The sequence below is a fragment of the Halichoerus grypus genome, chromosome 10 (assembly GCF_964656455.1).
Source record: "Halichoerus grypus chromosome 10, mHalGry1.hap1.1, whole genome shotgun sequence".
NCBI lineage: Eukaryota > Metazoa > Chordata > Mammalia > Carnivora > Phocidae > Halichoerus > Halichoerus grypus.
This window is the reverse complement of record NC_135721.1, coordinates 36,086,614-36,108,143: the sequence shown is the minus strand read 5'-3', so window position 1 is coordinate 36,108,143 and position 21,530 is coordinate 36,086,614. Positions and strand designations below refer to the sequence as shown.

At 43.6% G+C, this 21,530-nt stretch overlaps 1 protein-coding gene across 2 annotated transcripts in view; it reads right to left on the bottom strand.

Annotated features, from left to right (window-relative positions):
- MERTK (MER proto-oncogene, tyrosine kinase) overlaps nucleotides 1-21,530 on the bottom strand; it is a 106,010-nt gene that overhangs the window by 72,797 nt on the left and 11,683 nt on the right. For both annotated transcript variants that reach the window (XM_078056307.1, XM_078056306.1), the window contains exon 2: nucleotides 4,387-4,795. In XM_078056307.1, the coding sequence (XP_077912433.1) occupies nucleotides 4,387-4,795 (409 nt within the window). The remainder of the gene's footprint in view (nucleotides 1-4,386; nucleotides 4,796-21,530) is intronic.

Genomic DNA, 21,530 nt, shown 5'->3' with positions numbered 1-21,530 from the left:
ACAAAGGGATGAGCTACAGTTTCAAGTTGGTATCACGTGCAGATAGAGGCAGCAATACCAGTTGGAGAGCCAAGGGGGTGGCCCAGCCTGGTGACTTAAGCCCTGCAAAGGAGAAAAACTAGACGCTCTGGAGAAATGCAGCCTGAGCTGCACACCATCCAGGACTAGGTCAGGAATGTGGGGTATGTGGGGTGTGGGGCACAATTTTCAGTATTAATCACTAAACCATCAATTAGGAACACCCCAACCCGCTAGCAGACACTGAGTGTTTCCTACACCTATAATAGATATCCAAGTGAAAGAGGAAAAAATGTGAATTATTAGCACAGAATGGACCCACTTCAAGAGGGCATCTGGACTTGAGGTACCATATCAGTTATTTCTTCCCTTGTATACGCCCCGGACGTTGGCATTTTGCTTTACAATTTCATTTATGTTCTTCTATATGTGCTTCTGTTTTACAACAGCAGGTCACAGTGGCATTTAGCAGCCATTAAAATAGTTTGAAGACTTTTAATTATACAGGAAAACATGCATAACATTAAGTGAACGAAATGAGATACATAATCATCTGTGTCATGAAATGCCAATTTCATTTCAGGAATATTAAATTTATATGTGCTTGGAAGGGTTTCCTCGGGGTTGTGGGCCACAGTTTCTCTGTATGTGTTTGGTATTTTCTAAGTGTTTAACGAAGTACATATATTACCATTAAAATAACTTTGAAATATATACATACAGAAACTAAGACCAAGCAATTTCTAAAATCTTTCAGGGACACTCTCACTCATGATCTTAAATCTCTTTAGTCTTTCCTAAGTAGGTGGGACTTGTACTTAAATGCACATGAACTTCTATCATTTCCATCCCCACTCCCATCCCCAGTTTCAATAAACTGAGGTTTGACTGAAAGATGAGTTGGCTCCTGAGTGATGCCAGGTCCTCTCCCCTTACTTCCCCTTCTGGCCAAATCCATAATCTGAAGGAAACACTACCTTAACAAACATGTTAACACTATCTCAGCACTTCCGCTCCTGACCTTAGGTTCTCCCTTCCCCTCTATCCTGTTCACAGGTACATGCAGGACACAGACCAGTGGTACCCTCCTTGTCTCAATGTCCAGACGTTCATTCAGGTAGTTATTCACCCAATAAGGTGCCTGCAAACACCTTCATGAGCAAGGCTGACTGTTTTTATAACTGGTGGGCAGTTGCCTGTGTGGTGATTTGGAAAAAAAAAAAAAATCTCTACTCCTCATGTCTAAAATGATGTCATCAGTGAATGTGAACGCTTTCCTTAGTGTAAATTACTTTATCACAATCTTTTCTTCCTTTGGAAGGGAGAGAGCACCATGACAGAATCGGGCCACCACGGAAAAGAGGGGGTGTGGAAGCAATGGAAGGAGTAAGAGGGGAAAGCTTCCCTTAAGTGTGCACACGCCCTAATCTACACCTTCGACCAGAACGGATCTTGTTCTAGGGTCAAAGGCCAGACACTTGACTAACCCTTGTTTTCAGAATGGGGCATTTAGGAGTGTAAGTGTGGGGTCTGCCTGATATAGAGGAGGAAATGTGGAATCATGAAAGACTAAGAAAGTTACATCACATCCACAATCCTATCAGGCTCCAGCAACCCACAGTTGCTTCATAGTTAAAGGATGCATGCTGGTACCTGGATGGGGACCTCAATCTGGAGACCCCATCATTTTCAAAACTCATTTCTTATAATTCTACCCTTTCTTATAACAACACCTTATACAAAAATGGTTCCGTGACCTAACTCGAAATACCTTGTGTTTCTCTCCATAATTCCTCTGACCCTGCCAATATACACACATCTGTATTTTGTCCATTCCCTTAAATACACGTGGTCCATACAGGTATTGTTAATGGCAATTCCAACAAAATTGCAGGCTAATGAATTCCTGATTAAATTCCATACATGGAATAGTCTTTAACTCTTCACTGTTCCTGGGAACCAGAGTAGATCTGTTTTAGGGCCTATGAGATGGGAGAATAGAAGACACTGCAGATGTGCAAACCAAGTCCCCTGCTTAAGGGTGACAGCTTACTCCCTAGTGACCCTGGACAAGTCACCCTACTCATAGGGACCTCAGGGCCCTCACCTAAAAGATATCAAATTTAGGGGCTCCAACATCCTTCTCTCCTGCCAAGAAATTACACAAATATTTATAACCTTAAGTCACTATAATTTACTTCATTGAATCTCTATATGGCTCCTGGATCACCTGAACATGGCTTTAATATAGCTGAAGAATATTATAATGGTGGACTTGGTATTATCCCCAAAGCTGCTCAGTTCAGCACAGCATCCACCATTTATAAGAATCCTGAGCACTAAATTTGCTTTATGGCTTAGTTTGGAGGCCAAATAAGATTTTTTCCCCTTCAGAATGAGTTTATGAAAATGAAGTTGAACCCATGCAAAAGTATCATTTTTTTCCTAAAGTTCTAAAACTATGACCCAGGTAACCTTCTGAACTCTGAAGACACAAATCCAAGATACACCATCATCTACTCTTAAGTTTAAAAACTCTCCAATTTAGGTCCTTTAAAATCATCTCATGGACCCCTTGAACACACCTGAAGCTGTTGGTCATGGGGTCCAAACCCATCTCTTTGGCAAGAAGGCAGTTCCCCAATGGTCTCCCGGCTGGCCAGTGGCAGGACCCCTGTTCAGGAACCCCAGCCCAGAGAGTCAGCAGGGAAGTACTTTCCTCCAATGATACCTGATGAGCCCAATGTGCCAGAGTTCTGTTTCTTGAAGCCTTTAAACTGCTCCTTAGGGGTGCCTGGGTGGCTCAGTCGGTTAAGCGTCTGCCTTTGGCTCAGGTCATGATCCCGGAGTCCTAGGATGGAGCCCTGCATCGGGCTCCCTGCTCAGTGGAGAGTCTGCTTCTCCCTCTGCCCCTCCCCCTGCTCATGCTCCCTCTCTCTCTCAAATAAATAAAATCTTTAAAAAAAATAAATTGTTCCTTATTCATTATTAAATGATGATCTTACTTCTCTCATGGGAAGCTGTGTCTATAGCATGGTAAAATGTCTGTGTTTTGTAGCTGATGCAGAAAAGAATGTAGTCAAATCTCCTGAGTGGTCTCAGCCACTGGCTGAGAATGGCAGCCCGAGAGACCTAGCCAGAGTTTAAATCAACCAATGGAAAATGTGAAAACTATGTTCTTTGCTTTGATGCTAACCAAGCCTTTAACTTGGAAAAAATATGGAAAAAAAAAAAGGGGGTGCATCTTGTGGAAGTGTTGACACACTAAACTCTAACTGGAGTTGTTAGCCTTGTGGTATCTCCAAGGCAGTTTTCTGAAAAGGAAACAAAATGATTCACCAAAGACATGACCCTGTCTGGGACTGCCCCGAGTATCAGGCCAGAGAAAGTGAAAACATCCCAGATCAAAGAGGGCTCCGCTCCGAGTGGAAGAAGCCCAGGGAAAAGGCACTTGCTCCAACTGTGTGGCTCTGACCTCATTCTGAGCTTTCAAGGACCACAGGTCCACTGAACTCTGAAGCTGTCCGTGCAAAGAGACTCTGACTCAAAAACAAACAAAACGAAAAATCCAAACCCCTCCTGGCTAAAGAGGAGAGAGTAGTAAATAAAAAAGGGATGGGGGAAAAGCAAAGCAGCTGGCTCACTGTCTGCAGTACAATGCAAATACGATGATGCAATCCTAGGAACAAGGGATTCTTCCAGATATACATGCTGACTTGGCTTAGCCCTGTCACACACACACACACACACACACACACACACACACACACACACACACACACACACCTAGAGCATTCGGCTGGACCCTCCAACAAAGTGGAACATGGAGACGGTGACCCAAGTGGCTGAAGGTCTGTCTCATTTCTCCAGCCTTTAGACCTTCCACTTTCCACCTTTTCCCACCCCAATAGGATGAGGGCTACATCACCACCATGATCTGCAGAAGCAGGGGGTGGTGGGGACAGGTGGAAGAGAGGGGGGGATAAGGCAAATGAAAGGGATGGGAATGTGTTCAAAGCTCCATGCCCATGGGGTGATTTAGATGTCTCCTCACAACCGGTAAGAAACACTGTTCTTACTACTGGGAGACCTCTTGAGTCGAGCGGGACTTGACATAACTTGTAGGTCAGTGGGGGGAGAGGGGGAGTGGTTCCCTGGGACGCAGAGCCTCTGATAATCAAGTTTCAGTGGGGCCAAGATCAACGTAAAAGAGATCAACGATACAGACTGTCAGCTATTAATCTACACTCTAAATGCACCAGGAGGGTTGCTAACACAAAAACAAAAACCTGTTTTTTAACTTCGAGGTTTTTGCTTTTGAATCACAAATAACAACATTAAAAAAAGAAAGGAAGAGAGAACACATACCTGAAGGAGGCGATTATTGCTGTAACTTCATCATCTGGATAAAACTGAGTAATGGCATGATGTGCCCCAAGCAACTCCTTCCCATCTTTCCACCAAGAAATAACTGCAATGTCCTGGTACATATTAGGTATATTGATGGAGCAATTAAATTTGACATCTTTATGTTCAGAAAGTATTATGTGGCCAATTGTATGATTAAATGCAAGAGGCGGTAGGAGCTTTGACCCAGCAGAGGTCACCCCAGGATGGGCTGCATTCCCTGTATGCGGTCGTCCGGGCTGGGTTGGTGAAGACATCAAGGCAGGCTGGTGTCCACTGGTGTGAGGAAGGGAAAATGGCGTGTGGTCAGCTTGCAGGCCTCCTGGCAATGGCAGGTCAGGCTTGATTTCTTCCCTTACCTCTGCAACAGCTGGAAAACAGAAATCTGATTTTTAGCCTTTTAAATAATGGAGTTTTCCAAATAGGTTCCTAATCTCTAAGGCCATGATGAGAGAGAATTGGGGTATCCTTGGTGTCCTCAGAAAACATGAGCAGAATATACGTCTGGATGTATATTCTCTTTTTTTTTTTTTTAAGATTTTATTTATTTATTTGAGAGAGAGAGAATGAGAGACAGAGAGCATGAGAGGGAGGAGGGTCAGAGGGAGAAGCAGACTCCCCGCCGAGCAGGGAGCCCGATGTGGGACTCGATCCCAGGACTCCAGGATCACGACCTGAGCCAAAGGCAGTCGCCTAACCAACTGAGCCACCCAGGCGCCCATGGATGTATATTCTCATTCATAAGTTCATTCATCTGTTCACTTACCTCCTAAGGAATGTTTAAGAAATATAACTCCCGCCATCAAAAATTGTTTCCTTTTTTACATTTAAATTTTATTTTATTTTAGAGAGAGAGAGAGCACGTGCGAGCACAAGAGGGGGGCGGGGTGGGGGGGAGGAGCAGAGGGAGAGGGAGAGAATTTTAAGTACGCTTCATGCTCAGCATGCAGCCTGATGCGGGGTTCGATCTCACGAGCCTGAGATCATGACCTGAGGTGAAATCAAGAGTCAGACACTTAACTGACTGAGCTACCCAGACACCCCCTCAAAAATTGTTTACTTTTTTTTAATTGAGATATAATGGACATATTATATTAGTTTAAGGTGTACAACATAATGATTTGATTATTTGTAAATATTGCAAAATGATGATCATAATAATCTAGTTAGCTTAGTTGACTACCATCACAACACGTAGTTACAAAATTTTTTTTCTGGTGATGAGAACTTTAAAGACCTACTCTCTTAGGTAGAGAGTATACAATACAGTATTTTGATTTTTTTACAATGCAGTATTGTTAACTATAGTCACCATACTGTACATCGCCAGGACTCATATATTTTATAACCGGAAGTTTGCACCTTTTGACTGCCTTCACCCATTTTTCAAAATTGTGACTCATTCGAAGTCCTTCACACCCAACTCAACAGCATGGCAGGAAGGTGATGATGGCCCCCGAGATCACTTTTCTGGCTGTGTTCTCACTCACAGACTATGCCACAAATTTGGCCAGCAGTCTTGCAAAGGCTACTCCTGGTAGCCAAAGACAACAGTTTATAATTCTTGCTCCTCAATGTGACCCATCTCTAGATATGGGGGAAAAACATCAGTCATTCATGTCACCAACTACAGGATGACTTGGAGCTTCTAGTAAAATGCTTGCTTGCTGGAATGGACCTGGAAATGTTGATTTCATCTGGCCCTCAAGTATTTCTAAAAATACTGATCCACAATAGTGATACTTCTGGTTTTTGTTTTTTTTTTTAAAGATTTTATTTATTTTTTGACAGAGAGAGAGACAGTTAGAGAGGGAACACAAGCAGGGGGAGTGGGAGAGGGAGAAGCAGGCTTCCCGCCAAGCAGGGAGCCCGATGCGGGGCTCGATCCCAGGACCCTGGGATCATGACCTGAGCCGAAGGCAGACGCTTAACGACTGAGCCACCCAGGTGCCCCACTTCTGGTTTTTTTTAATAGCACTTCTGGAGCATACATTCTATGCTGGGGGTTATATATTCAAACACGTTGGCCACCAGTGCTTGAGACAGGCAGAGAGTGGGAGAGAGACAGGGCTGGCTTTTTGTAAGTGACTGGGGGTCCCCACTCGACAGCTGTTCCTCTGCCACACTCAGGGTGTCACACCCTCCTGGGCTCCTGAGTGTGTGTGTGTGTGAGGGAGTAGGGTGGTCTCTGCTTAGGGTTGTGCCAGATTTAACAAATAAGAACACAGGATGCCTAGTTAAGCTTGAATTTTAGATAAGCAACAAATAATGTTTAGCCTAGGGAGTCAACTAAGCACTTATTTGGCCAATGGAGATACAAGCAGGAGATCTGGGGGCAGAAGGAAGGATCTGAGCATTTGTTCCTCTCGCTTCCTCCCTGCCGAGTCACTCTGGCCTGCACATCTTCCTCAGCTGAAGGTTACGGCTTCTGTTAGGGAGTTTTCTCCATATGACTCTTTCATGCCAGGTCGGCTCTCATAGTTGATGCATTTGAGAACTGCCTCCAGGGTGAATGCCAGGTTGGAGAAGAGATTTCACTATAAGAAACCAGGGAAGGTTGGCTGCTTGCCGTTAGCCTGAGGTCTCAGGGGCTGTGGGAGAGCAGGGGCCCTCTGCATGCTTTGGGGGAGGCTATGTGGGTCAGCCGCAGGCTGGCCTTGAGCCCAGCCATCCAGACAGATGAGTGTGCTGTGATGGGAGCGTTCATTTATTCCAGGGAGTGGTGGTCAGGGTGACTCTGCAGAGAGGGGCCCCTGCCTCTCCTGTCGCCCCCATGCCATGCAAATCTTATGCACAAATGTGGGCCTGGGCTCTTAGCAGGGAAGGGCAAAGCTCTGCCTGGGTCCCATCCAGTTCCATCATCTTCCTCTGAATTTGGGGACACTTTCTACAGTTATAAATGCTCTGGCTGTTTATTTTATGGCTGCAGACCCTTCACAAGAAAGCACTTATAATTCACCCTAGCCTCTTAGGTCAGCAAATTTGTCTATGGTCCTTATTCATCGACATCCACAGGAATGGGAAGTCAGGGGTATGTCCAGATAACTTTGTTTTTCTTGAAATATAAAGCAAACAAGTAGAGTGGGAGAAACAAATAATTCTTTGGTTTGTTTAATTTACTTAAAGACATTTAAAATGCCAAATTATAAAGGTAACCCAAGTTGGTAGTGGAAAATTCAAATATTTATAGAAGCACAGAAAATATAAAATGGAAACCTGTTTTGTAATCCCAACCCTGCAGAATAACCTCTGATTACAGTTGGGTATAGTCTTCAGTTTTCTATGAGCTAAGCAGCTCACTGAACAAACTAAAGACAAGGCTACCCACTCGGATGATGTCAGGAGCAGAAAACCCACCCTGTAATCACTATGATGGTTGAAAAGATAGCTAAGCTCCACGAGTTGAATTGCCAGGAGTGGGCACAATGATTCAATTCCCAACCAATATTTACATAGACCTACTGGCTCTAAGATTTGCTGTGATAATTTAATGGGGTACAGAAAGGCACTTGCCCCAGAGGAGGGGCAGCAGAGGGTCCCAGGGGGAAATGGGACAAAGCTAACTGGGGCGAAGGGGAGGTCCTGACAATGTCAGGGAGGCCTTCCCTGGTCCCTCCCCACCCCCGACCACTTAGCCCTCCTACATTAGGTGCTGGGGCCCTCCCCTTTGTAGCACCTTCTGTGATTCCTCATTCAGTTCTTTCTCTCCTGCTGGACTGAGAACCCCAAGAGGCCTAGCACCCACGCTATAGCCAGCTCATAGACGATTCTCCAAGTAGGTGTGTTGAATGAGTAAGTAAAGGCATGAATTAGAGGAGGGAGGAGAGGTGGACAGGGTTTCAAGGGGCAGGGACAGTGGGAAACTGAAGAGAAAGAGGAGACCCTAATAGTTTGGGAACATGAATGTAGCCGTAGGGTGGCATTCCTGTGCTTGGACCAAAGTGACAGAGTGAGTGGATACAGGTTGACCTTGGAGAACCCCGAATCCTGGCTGAGGCAGCAGCAATTCTTGGAAGGTTTCTGAGCAGGGGAGGGGGAAGATCAGAGCCTTACTTGACCCTGGCACTGACATCCGGCTGAGCGGGAGCAAGTCGAGCAGGAAGGAGGAGGCCAGGAGGTGGGAAACCCGCCAGGAAGATAGCAAAGACCTAACAAGCAGAGCGGCCAGGAAGCAGGAAGAATGGGGGAGAGGCCAGGAGCCGACCTCACTATCACCATCGTCCCACGACAGAAAGGTCGGTCTGACACCAAGTATTTAGGAAGGATATAATCTCAGAACACAGGAGAGTTTTCCAGAGTGGTCATGATTCTGGTTGTTGCTAGAAGAATACAGGCCAGGGGGCTGCTTCTGGTTCAGTTTCCTCACAGGGGAAGTGGGGATGGCAATAACGGTGCCCCATAAGGTTGCTGTTAGCAATGAAGGCCCTATTACTATGTCGGGCTCATAATCAACACTCAGTAACTATTAGCGATTATTCTTTCTTTTTAAGATTTTATTTATTTGGGACGCCTGGGTGGCTCAGTTGGTTAAGCGGCTGCCTTCAGCTCAGGTCATGATCCCAGGGTCCTGGGATCGAGTCCCACATTGGGCTCCTTGCTCAGCGGGAAGCCTGCTTCTCCCTCTGCCTGCCGCTCCCCCTGCTTGTGCTCTGTCTCTCTCTCTGACAAATAAATAAATAAAATCTTTTTTTAAAAAAAAGATTTTATTTATTTACTTGAGTTAGAGCACAGAGGGAAAGGGAGAAGCAGACCCCCACTGAGCAGGGAGCCCAATGCGGGGCTCAATCCCAGGACCCTGGGATCATGAATTGAGCTGAAGACAGCTGCTTAACTGCCTGAGCCATCCAGGTGCCCCCATTCATTCATTTCTTTCTTTTCTTTTTTCTTTTCTTTCTTTCTTTTTCTTTCTTTTCTTCTTTCTTTCTTTCCTTTCTTTCTTCTTCCTTCCTTCTTTCCTTTTCTTCCTTTCTTTTTCTTTCTTTTTTCTTTCTTTCTTTCTTTCTTTCTTTCTTCTTCCTTCCTTCTTTCCTTTTATTCCTCTTTCTCTTTCTTTCTTTCTTTCTTTTCTTTCTTCTTTCTTTCTTCCTTCCTTCCTTCCTTCCTTTCTTCCTTTCTTTCTTTCTTTCTTTCTTTCTTTCTAATTTTACCCATCCATTTACTTGAGAGAGAGAGAGGAGAGTGTGAGCAGGGGAGGAGCAGAGGAAGAGGGACAAGCAGACTCTGCACCGAGCAGGAAGCCCAACGCAGGGCTCTATCCCAGGACCCTGAGAACACAACCTGAGCCAAAATCAAGAGTCGGCCACTCAACCAACAGAGCCACCCAGGAGCCCCTATTTCTTACTATTTTCTTATATTATTGTGAATCAGTAAAAACCTGCCACAGCCCAATACCTGAGAATGGCTGATTTATAGGGGTTGATAGCAAGGGCTGACCAACTCCTCATGGACAGTGAGGTTGGTGAGGTTCCCACTGCACAACTGTGGTGGGGGTTGGAGGGGGCTGCCATTCATATAGCAGTCTGTGTGAATGGTGCTTTAGAACTCAACAGTGCAGATAGGGGGCCCTGCGTGATTATGGATAATGTGAAAAAAGGCAAAATACCAATCCCAGGTTTTGGACCCAAGGGCCAGGGCAATGACCAATCAGAGATTACGTGTTAAGCTGCTAACTTTTCACTGTTTTGACTACTTCCATGTATAATGCTCCTCCCCCTGTTTTTTCTTACAGAAGTGGACTGCTTTAAAATTATGGGGGGATGGGGAGAGTTATGGCAGGAGGAGGAGACCAGGCCAACAAGGCTTGCTTGTACAACAAACCTTCTAGTTCTCACTAACATGCTCCTGCTAACTCATATTTATGATGGCAAAAGGCAACATGCTGGCCTGTTAGATGGATACACGCTGATACAATGTTTAGTCAGTGTGAGAGATGTATTAAAGCCCACAGAGACTGAATGAGAATTTGGTACCCTCTACGCAGCACACACGGAAAAGTGGGCTGCCTCTGGCTGTAATTTGGTTGGAAAGCACAAGAAACCTCACCCTCCCCTCCTCTCCTTGCAAGGTTGTTTCCTTCTGTGGACTGGATAAGCCACTTAAGTGGGAAGTTTAACCTCACCTAAGTAACTGCTAAGAGCAGCCTTGGATAAATGGCCTCCCACCCAGGTGGGAGAGTAGCTGTCCAGCTGTTCCAGCAGCTGCATCTGCCAGCTCCAAGGGACCACTCCCATCCAGCCCTGCAGCTGCACAATGGAGCACCCCTGCCCATTCCTAATCACCACTCAGCTCTTGACCAGATTCCAACACCAGCTTCGTACAGACCGGGATTGTGTCTCCGTCATCGACCCCCAGGGCTGAGCGCAGGAACAGGCTTATGGGACCTGATTAGTAAATATTTATTCATCCAACAAATAAAATTGGTTAGGTACACTGTCCATTGTTTCATGCAGGTTCGCCTTGTTTTTCTGAACACATTTATAGCTTCCTCGAAAGCTGGAGGTGACATCCTCTGAACCCAGCAGGATGCATGACATGGATTTAATGCGCAGGGAACACCCATGGAATAAATGGGTGTGATGTGGACAGAGTTCTGAAGGGTGAGCAGGGAAGAGAGGTGGTCCAGGCAGGGACACTCCTGTGGCTGGGAGTGGGACGGAGGTGGGATGCTGGCATGCCTCTGACGCAGCACCTCCTCCACCAGCCACACCTAGCTGCAGTGGGCCAGACATTTAGGGACCTTAGTCTGTTAGACTCAAAACTGGTCAGTTGGGGGATGCTAGTAAACACTTTACTTTCTGTGTGATTGACTAGCCCGTCCCACCTTTAAATCCACAAATGGTGGCTGAGTGCTTACTGAGTGTGCGTGATGGCCGGTGGGCTGGTTGGTGGTTAGTACTGTTCAGTGGTTGCCCAGGAAAGTCCCTTGCTGCCTGAGACATGACCTCAGAAAAGCTCTTTAGCCTCTCTGATCCCCTGCAAGGATAAGAGTGCCTCAGTGGTAGGACATGATCGGATCTATAGGGTCTGCCAGCACATTCTACAGATGTTGGCTGATGTTGTCGTCATTGGCTTGCATCTGAACCCAGGGCCTGTTGGCCACCTGAAGTAGGATTTCTTTTTTTTTTAATTTTTAAATTTTTATTTTTAAAGATTTTATTTATTTATTTGACAGAGAGAGACATAGTGAGAGCAGGAACACAAGCAGGGGGAGTAGGAGAGGGAGAATCAGGCTTCCCGCGGAGCAGGGAGCCCGATGTGGGACTCAATCCCAGGACCCTGGGATCATGACCTGAGCCGAAGAAGGCAGATGCTTAATGACTGAGCCACCCAGGCGCCCCTGAAGTAGGATTTCTGAGGCCAGGCCTGGGCCTTGTAGGAATGAGCACTAGGACTAATCAGAGAGGTCAGTGCATAGGGAATAGCAACACTGGAACAACAGAATTGCCACCCGTGAATGAGAGGAGAAAGGAAACTTTTGGCTTATGATGGCCAGAAGGCTCTGGGCTCTAAGGTACCTTTGCAGGGCTGGCTGGCCTCCATAATGCTTCCATAACATGAGATCCTTTCCTCTTCTGCAAGCCTTGGGACTACAGCCCAAGGTGGATAAAGGAAGCAGAAGCTGCTTAAATTGCAAGTCCAGCGATAGTGGGTGGAATGGCAGCACTGGGCAGTATCCAGGCTGTGGAGGCCCTCCAAACCATGGAGGACGACTGGGCAGGGGGGCAGGCCTGCAGGAGGAAGAGTGTGGGTTGGCGAGCTCTATTTAATTCAACCCTGTCTTGGGTGTCAGGTGCCATCAATCTGCTTTACAATCCTGGGTGCCCGGAAAGGGAGAGCAGAAGTGCCTTGGCCTGAGTGTTGGAATAAGGACAGGACTGGAGTGCCAGCCTGTGGGACCCACTGCCCTGCTCTTTCTACTCTTGCTCAAACTACAAAACAGAGGCCTCAAGCGAGCTCTTTGAAGCTCAGCCTCAGAATCAGGAGGCCCAGAGGAGGATGCAAGAGTGAGGGCTTAGCCTTGAACTCCTGCAGGTTCTTTGTTTCCCACCTGCAAAGCATACATGGTCCAGGGGAGCAGTAACAGACAGAGGGGAGGATGCCCTTTGCCCAGGAGCTAAGGCCTCCTTTCTGTCCTGGATGTCTGCTCTGCCTTTGCTATTAAGTGGCCCCCAGCAACTGGAAAAAGGTCTCCTTCGGCTGTGGGTTTGCAGTTTACAAAAAGGCTTTTGGGGCCCGCACCCCATCCCCTCTCCTGCAGTGCCCTGTGTCCCCCTCCAAGAGAAAGGGCCATACCTGGACTGTCTCCCTTCCCCCACCCCCATCATTCTGGCTGATATCTGAATCATGGCCCTGGGCACCTTTTCTGTCATCTAGTTTAAGGGCTCCTTCCCCATCCCTGTGGCTGGCTGAGGCCGAACCCAGAACAAACAAACTTTCTACTTAGTTTTGTTTCACTTTATGTAAACATGAAGGTCTCTCAATTGATAAAGAGTAGCAAGAATATTTTAATGAGAGAAAAATTTTAAACCTTTACCCACCCATTTCCCACCACTTGGGAAAAGTTACACAGAAAAAAAGACCATTCACAGGATAAAACTGACTCCTGAACAGTCCCATTTGTACCAAGTGTAGCAAAGCCCGGTGAGCAGAAGCTGGGTAGCTGACTGGGACAGAATGGGCTCTGGCAGGGGCTTTACTGGAAATCAAGGGGAGTACGTGGTCTGGCTGCCTGTGTATGGAGGGGTCACAGCTGTGGTGTGATCGCAGAAAAGACGGAGTGCCAGCAAAAACCCACTGGCATGCCTGCCTAGAGGGAAGAAAGCAAAGTTGGGTATAAAACATGGTGTGGGCAGATCAGATTTTCCACATGTGCCCCAACGGGCATAGCATTGTCAGATAAAAAAACAAGATGTTCCAGTTACACTTGAATTTCAGATAAGCAGCGAATATGCCCACACACAGGGATCTACTCAGTCAAATATATATAACTTAGTATCATTAGCCCAAACCAGCTGGAGCCAGAGTGCCAGGGAGTGAGTTCACTGTTGCCCTCCCACAGGCGGGCCTCCTGGGGTGCAGAGCAGGTCTGGAGGGGGCAAACAGGGACCCCAGCACATCAAGCAAGCTATTCAACCTCTCTGAGCCCTCGCTTGGAGGGTGTAAAGGGGCTCAGACCTCTGAGCAACAATGATGATAACCGGGATCACTTCCCCACTTCCCTGGTATTCCTTCTGGCTTAAGAAAAAAAGCAGAGCCTCCCTGTGCCTTTCCCCCTTGTGCACACACTTCCGCAGTGAAGTTCCAAGGGCCTCAAAGGGCTTTAAGCAGCTCCTCGTGATCCCCTTCAGCCTGTACCCCACTTGTGACTTGGACATTTAACTTTTTCTTCGTAGAAGTGCTTTGCAAATGAAGCTTCCCAAGCAGACTGCACCCCTCAAGTCCTTTCTGTAGAGGAACATCAATTCAACCAGAAAAGAGTTCCAGAGTTGGACTGTGACTCGTCATCATCTTCTAACTCTCCAGCATGCCTTCCAAACTAACAGAACATTGGAATCTCCAGAGCTTGAGTTTATTGGTCAGGGGTGCAGTTTGGGTATTGGGACTTAAAAAAAAGTCTCTTCTAGTGATTCTAATGTGTAGCCAGGGTCAGAGCCCCTGCTCTAGGGGATGGATCCAGTAGCCCAAATCACTTTGGGGAAGGGGGCTCTTGAGGGCTCCGCCTGAGAATCCCCACCCAGAAGGCTCAGGTTTGAATGCCTGTGGTTGGGGAACATGGTACCAACTTAAAAGAACTCTTGGAGTCAAAGAAGCAATGTTTAGCCCCACCCAGCTCAACCACTCAGAGGCCAGATGACCTTGTGCAAGTCACTTGTTCAAGTGAGATTCAGTCTCCTCATCTGTAAAGTAAGACACAGAACTCCTCCTTCTTTCAGAATAATAGCAGAATACTGCACATAAAACTCTGTGCAGTGCCTGCCATGCACAGACATGCAAGAAATGGCAGTTAAACGATTTTCTTTTTCCTTTTTTTTTAAAGATTTTATTTATTTATCTGAGAGAGAGAGAGAGCACGAGCAGGGAGAGAGCAGAGGGAGAGGGAGAAGCAGACTCCCCACTGAGCAGGGAGCCCGATGCAGGACTCGGATCCCAGAACCCTGAGATCATGACCTGAGCTGAAGGCAGATGCTTAACTGACTGAGCCACCAGCATGCCCCCAGTTAAGATTTTCATAACATGAAACAAATGATCTGTCATTTCGAAGGTGCAACTAGTCATGCCTGGACAATCAATGCTGAACATATGGGACCAGTTATGCTGACTTAGACCATTCAATTTCTTGCAGTGAAATACGAATATATGTTTACTTAACTACGGGTTTTCCTTCTCTTTCCCCTTTGGCAGCATACCAAGTATCACAGAAAGACTGAAGGAACACTTTCTGGCCAGAGTGGTGAAGCAGTTTGCCCCTGGTTATCTGGGGTTGGTTCTCCCTAAGGGCCAGATGTGGCTTTCAGGAGATCTACAAGAGACTCTCAGTCTCCAAATTTAATTCCTCCATCATGCCACTCCCAACACATACGCTCCAGCCCACCAATACCTGAAGGGCTATTAATAAAAAGCGATTTTCAGGCACCTGGGTGGCTCAGTCAGTTGAGTGTCAGACTCTTGATTTCAGCTAGGGTCATGATCTTGGGGCCATGGGCTTTGGGCTCTGTGGAAGTGTGGAGTCTGAGTGGGATTCTCTCTCTCCCGCTCCCTCTGCTCCTCCTGCTCACACACACGTGTGCCCACTCTCTCTCTCTCATATAAATAAAATCTTTATTTTTTAAAAAGATTTTTATTTATTTATTTGAGAGAGAGCATGAGAGGGGGGAGGGGCAGAGGGAGAAGCAGACTCCTCGCTGAGCAGGGAGCCCCATGTGGGACTCGATCCCGGGACTCCAGGATCATGACCCGAGCTGAAGGCAGCTGCTTAACCAACTGAGCCACCCAGGGAGCCCCTAAATAAAATCTTAAAAAAAAATAAAAAGCCGTTCTTTTAAAGAAAAAATTATTCCCTTTTAAAATGTGACTTTCTGGAACATCTAACAAGATAGTTTGTCAAAGTCTTTTCTAAGTGACAGAAGGCAGAGAATTCTGTCCAAAAACAGATACACTTTTCCCTACTCCCCCCACTAAGTATACATAAAAACAACAGAAACAAACATTAAACAAACAGCAACAACAACTACTCTGAAAAGTGGAGAGAAGGCAGACGAAATGGGGATTTCAGGATGCTAGACCACCATGATGATGAATTCTCTGGGTTCTCCTTTGGCTCCATATGTCTCAATGTGGAAATGTTACCAGGCAAAGAACACCACCACCAAGAAAACAAACAAACAAAAACACAAAAACAAAACAAAACCCCAACAAAAGCCTATTTTCCGGAGACAAAAGACCAGGAAAGGAACAGCCCATCAATACAGAAGATTTTTACACAATAAACTGTTCTCCTGGGCACCTTGGTGGCTCAGTCGGTTAAGCATCTGCCTTCAGCTCAGGTCATGATCCCAGGTTCCTGGGATCAAGTCCTACATTGGCTCCCTGCTCAGCGGGGAGCCTGCTTCTCCCTCTCCCGCTGCCTCCCATTCCCCCTGCTTTTGCTCTCTCTCACAAATAAATAAATAAAAACTTTAAAAAAAATTGTTCTCCTCCAGGCAAACCACCCAGAAAAACCTACGGTCCCATCCCTATCCATGCCAGCAAAGGTCAAGTAGTGAGCCTAGACCTCCACCGTTATCGGGTTGAAAAGAGGTGCCACAACTATTCCACTGGGTGGTATCAGAGAGGGCCACGTAGAAAGCTGAAACTTTCATCCTCACTGGCTTGTGTTAGTAAAGACCATGTGGGAAGCCTGGACTTCCACTCCCACCTGGCATTAATGAGGCATCCTTTCCCATCCCCACTGGGGTGGCAGCAGAGAAGGCCTAGTAGAGAATCAGGGCTTTCACTGCTGCCAGTGAGGCCATCCCCCCTCTTCCCCTAGTGTCAGTGGAGGTAAGGCGGGGCATAGTCAGGAAATACGAAGGCACTCCATCCCCTCCCAGACAGGAGGTGTCAGTGGAAACCTAATGGGCAGCCAGAACTCCCACCCCACCTCAGACCAGCAGTAACTCACACTCAGATGCCAATGGAGGTTGAAGGGAAAGCCTAGAATTCTTCCCCCAGCAGGCAGTGAAGAGGCAGCATACCTCTTCACCTCTTCGACAGCCAGAGCAGCTGAGAGGAAACTCAGTATAACAAAAGATAAAAATAAGAGCTAGAGTCTCATAATATAATACCTCAAATGTCTAGGTTTCTATAAAAAATTCAATCTCAAACTGAATGAAATACCAACAGCAAGGTGACAGAGAATGATCTGAAAAAGGTTTTAAAAAAGGAATCATAAAAATACTTCAATAAGCAAATATGAACATGAAACATTAAAAAATAGAAAGCCTCAACAAAGAAATATAAAGTCACAGTAAAGAAATCAAACATACATATTTAAGAATGCAACTTTTTGAACTGAAAAATACAATAACCAAAATAAAAAACTCAATGGGTGGGCTTAATAACAGAAGGGAGGGGCAGATGAAAGAATCTGTGAACTGGAAGACAGAACCATAGAAAATTATCTAATCTGAACAACAGAGAGAAAAGAGACTGAAGAAAAAATGAACAGAGACTCTGGAACCTATAGGACTATTACTAAAGATCTAACATTTGTATTATCAGAGTCCTGGAAGGAGAGAAGAAAGAAGAGAGCAAGAATGAAAAAGCACTGGAAGAAATAATGCTAAAAGCTTCCTAAACCTGACAAAAAATATAAACCTACAAAATCAAACATCTGAGTGAACCTAACATAGGATAAACCCAAAAAATATCCACACCAAGACACATCATGGTCAAACTTCTGAATAGTAAAGACAAAGAAAACTTTTTGAAAGTACTGAGAGAGAGAGAGAGAGAGAGATGATGCCTGACATATAGGGGAAAAACAATTCAAATGGCAGTTTGCGGGAACCATGGAAGACAGAAGAAAGTGGCACGTTTCATAAGTGCTGAAAGGAAAGAACTGTCAACTCAGAATTTTTCAGAAATGAAGGGGAAACCAAAATATTCCAGATGAAGGAAAACTAAGAATTTGTCATCAGCAGACCTACTCTTAAAAAACAGCTAGAGGAAATTCTCTAAACAGAAAGAAAACAATAAAAGAAGGAAACTTGAATCATTGGAAGGGAGGAAAAAAACAGAAAACAAAAATATTGGTCAACACAATAGACTTTCTTCTTCTTGAGTTTTTTTAAATTATGCCTGATGGTTGAAGAAAAATTGTAACACTGTCTGATATAGTTCTATATATGAAGAAGAAATATTTAAGATAATTATGTTTTAAATGTGGAAAAAAAGGAACTTAAAAGGAGGTAGGGATTTTATAATTACCTTGAACTGATGAAACAGCAACACCTAATATATCAATAATTACATTAAATGTAAATGATCTAAGTATATTAAAAGCCCAAGATTGGCACAGTAGATTAAAAAACATTACCCAGCTATCTGCTGTTTATAAGAAATTCATGGCAAATATAACGATATAGGCAAGCTGAACACAGAACGCAGAAAAAGATGTATCATGCAACCATTAATCAAAAGAAAGCAGGATAGCTACATTGTTATCAGATAAAGTAGATTTCAAAGCAAAGAAAATTACCAGAGACAGAAAGCCAAATTATATAGTGATAAAGACTCAATCTACCAAAAAGACACAGCAGTCTTAAATCAGTGTGTACCAAACAAAGCAAAGAGCTGCAAAATATGTGAAGCAAAGATGATATAACTGAAAGAAGAAAAAACAAATCAACAATTGTAGTTGGAGACTTCACCATCTCTCTCTCTCAAGAACTGATCGAAGAATGAGGCAGAAAATAAGCAAGGATACAGAAGAACTAGATGACATTGCCAATGGAAAGAATCTAGTCTACATTTATAGAACATTCCATCCAACAACAGCAGAATCCACATTCTTTCCAAATGATGATGGGATATAAACCAAGATAAACCATACCCTGGGCTATAAAGCAAATCTCAAGAAATTTAAAAGAATTAAAATCATACAGTTTGTGTTCTCTGACCACAATGGAAATAATTAGAAATAACAGAAAGGTAATAGGAAATTCTTCAAATACTTGCAAACTAAACTTCTATATAATCTATGGATTAAAGAGGATGTCTCAAGGGAAATAAAAATATATATATATTGAACTGAATGAAAATAAAGATAAAAACATCAAAATTTGTGCGACACAACACAGTGCTAAGGGAAAATTTATTCAGTAATCTAAGCTCAGAACACAGAAAAAGAAGAGCAAAACAAAAATGTTTATATGAAATGAAATTGAAAAAAGAAAGGCAATAGAGAAAATAAATGAAACAAAGAACTGGTTGTTTGAAAATACCAATGAAATTGACAAATCTCTAGCAAGACTACAAAGAAAAAAGAAGACACAAATTACTAATATCAGGAATGAAACAAGGAATATTACTATTCACTGTACAGACATCCAAAGGATAATAATTAAATACTACAAAGAACTCTACACACAAATCCGACAACATAGAGGAAATGGACTAATTCCACAAAAGACACAAACTACTACAACTCATCCAATATGAAACAGAAAATTTGAATATCCCTATAACTATAAAGGACATTAAATTCATTATCTAAAAAACTCCTCAAAAGACAAATTTCCAAGCCAAAATGGTTTCACTGGATAATTATACCAAATGCTTAAAGAAGAATTAGCACAAATTCTACATAATATCTTCCAGAAACTAGAAGAGGAGAGGACAAAAGCCAATATATTTTGTGAAGCTGGTGTCCTGATACCAAAACTAGACAAACAGTACAGAAAAAAAGTACAGACCAATATCCTTCATGAATATAGATGCAAAAACTCCTTAACAAAATATCAGCAAATAGAATTTAACAATATATAAAGAGAATTATATACCAAGATCAAGTGAAATTTATTCCATGGACAGAAAGTTGGTTCAATATATGAAAATCAATCAATGTCATCCACCATATTAACAGGTTAAAGAAGAAAAATCACATAATCATATTAATCATTTAACAAAGTCCAACAACCATTCAATACCCATTCACAATTTTTAAGAAAATAGGAAGAGAGGAGAACTTGCTCAACTTGATAAAGAGCATCTACCAAAAACTAAAAGCTATCAATTTTACTTCCTTTACTTCATTCTTTTCCTCTTAGATTAGAAACAAAGCAAAATGTCTGCTTTCCCCATTCTTTGTTTGTTTTTAAGTAGACTCCACGCCCACCATGGAGCCCAACGAGGGCCTGAACTCACGACCCTGAGATCAAGACCTACACTGAGATCAAGAGTCAGATGCTTAACCAACTGAACCACCCAGGTGCCCCTGCATTCCCCATTCTTAGTCAACATAGTGCTGAAAGTTCTAGCCAATGCAATAAAGCAAGAAAAAGAAATAAAAAGCATCAGAAAGGAAGAAATAAAATAGCCACTATTTGCAGATATGATTATCTACATAGCAAATCACACAGAATCCATAAAAAATGTCCTTAGAACTAATAACCGATTTCATCAAGGTCACAGGATACAAGGTAAATATACAAAAGTTATTTTACTTCTATATACTAAGTAATGAACACATAGACATCAAAATTAAAAATACAGTACCATTTACAATCATTCCCAAATGATGAAATACTTAGGTATAAATCTAACAAAGCACATTCAGAACTCATATCCTGAAAACTACAAAGCGCTGATAGGAGAAATGAAAAAAGATCTAAATAAATGGAGAGACATACTGGGTTCATAAATTGGACACTTCATTTGAGCCGGTGTCTGAAGTGGGAGGCGGTCCTATGAGATTGAGCCCCTAGCCTGTGAGGTCTAGGCTAACTCTAGGTAGTTAGTGTCAGAACTGAATTGAATTGTAGGATACCCAGTCGAGGTCAGAGAACTGGAGAATTTGTTGTTGAAACTATATATCTGATGTCAGAAAAAAAAGCACATAAAGATTTAACACAATTCTTAAAATATCAGGAAGGTGTTTTTTTTTTTTTTTGTAGCTAAAAACAATGTATTTCTAAAATTTGTGTGGAAAAGCAAAGGATCTAGAATAGCTAAAACAATTTTGAAAAAGAAGAATAAAATGGGAGGAATCAGTCTCCTCAATTTCAAAACTTATTACATAGCTGCAATAATCAAGCTGGATAGTATTGGCAGAGGTATAGACACATAGATCAATGGAACAGAAGAGAACCAGAAATAGACCAACACAAATATACCCGACAACTTTTTGGCAAAGGTCAGAAGCAATTCAATGGAGCAAATATAGCTTTTTAAACAAATGATGCTGGAGCAAGTGGATATCCAGAGGCAAAAAAAATTAAAGTTGACCTATTTCTTACACTTTATTCAAAAATTAACAAAAAATGGGTTACAGATATAAATGTAAAACGTAAAACTAAAAAACTTTTAGAAAAAAAAACAACAGAGGGGCTCCTGGGTGGCTCAGTCGGTTAAGCATCTGCCTTCGGCTCAGGTCATGATCCCAGGGTCCTGGGATGGAGCCCCACTTCAGGCTCCCTGCTTAGCAGGAGCCTGCCTCTCCCTCTCCTCCCCACTTGTGCTCTCTCTTGCTATCTCTGTCACTATCTGTCTCTCTCTCTCAAATAAGTAAATAAAATCTTAAAAAAAAAAAAAAACAGGAGAAAATCTTCAGGATCTAGAGTTAGAGTCTTAACACTTGCCACGGAAAGTATGATACATAAAAAGAAAATTTGATAGAATTTTATCAAAACTAAAAATGTTTGCTCTGCAAAAGACCCCATTAAGCGGCAAAAAAAGAAAACCTACAGATTTGGAGAAATGATTTGCAAACCACCTATCTGACAAAGCACTAGTATCTAGATTATTAAAAAACCCTCAAAACTCAATAAGAAACAAACAAACCAATTAGAAAAGGGCAAAGACATGAAGAAACGTTTCATTAACAAGTATATATGGATGACAAATAT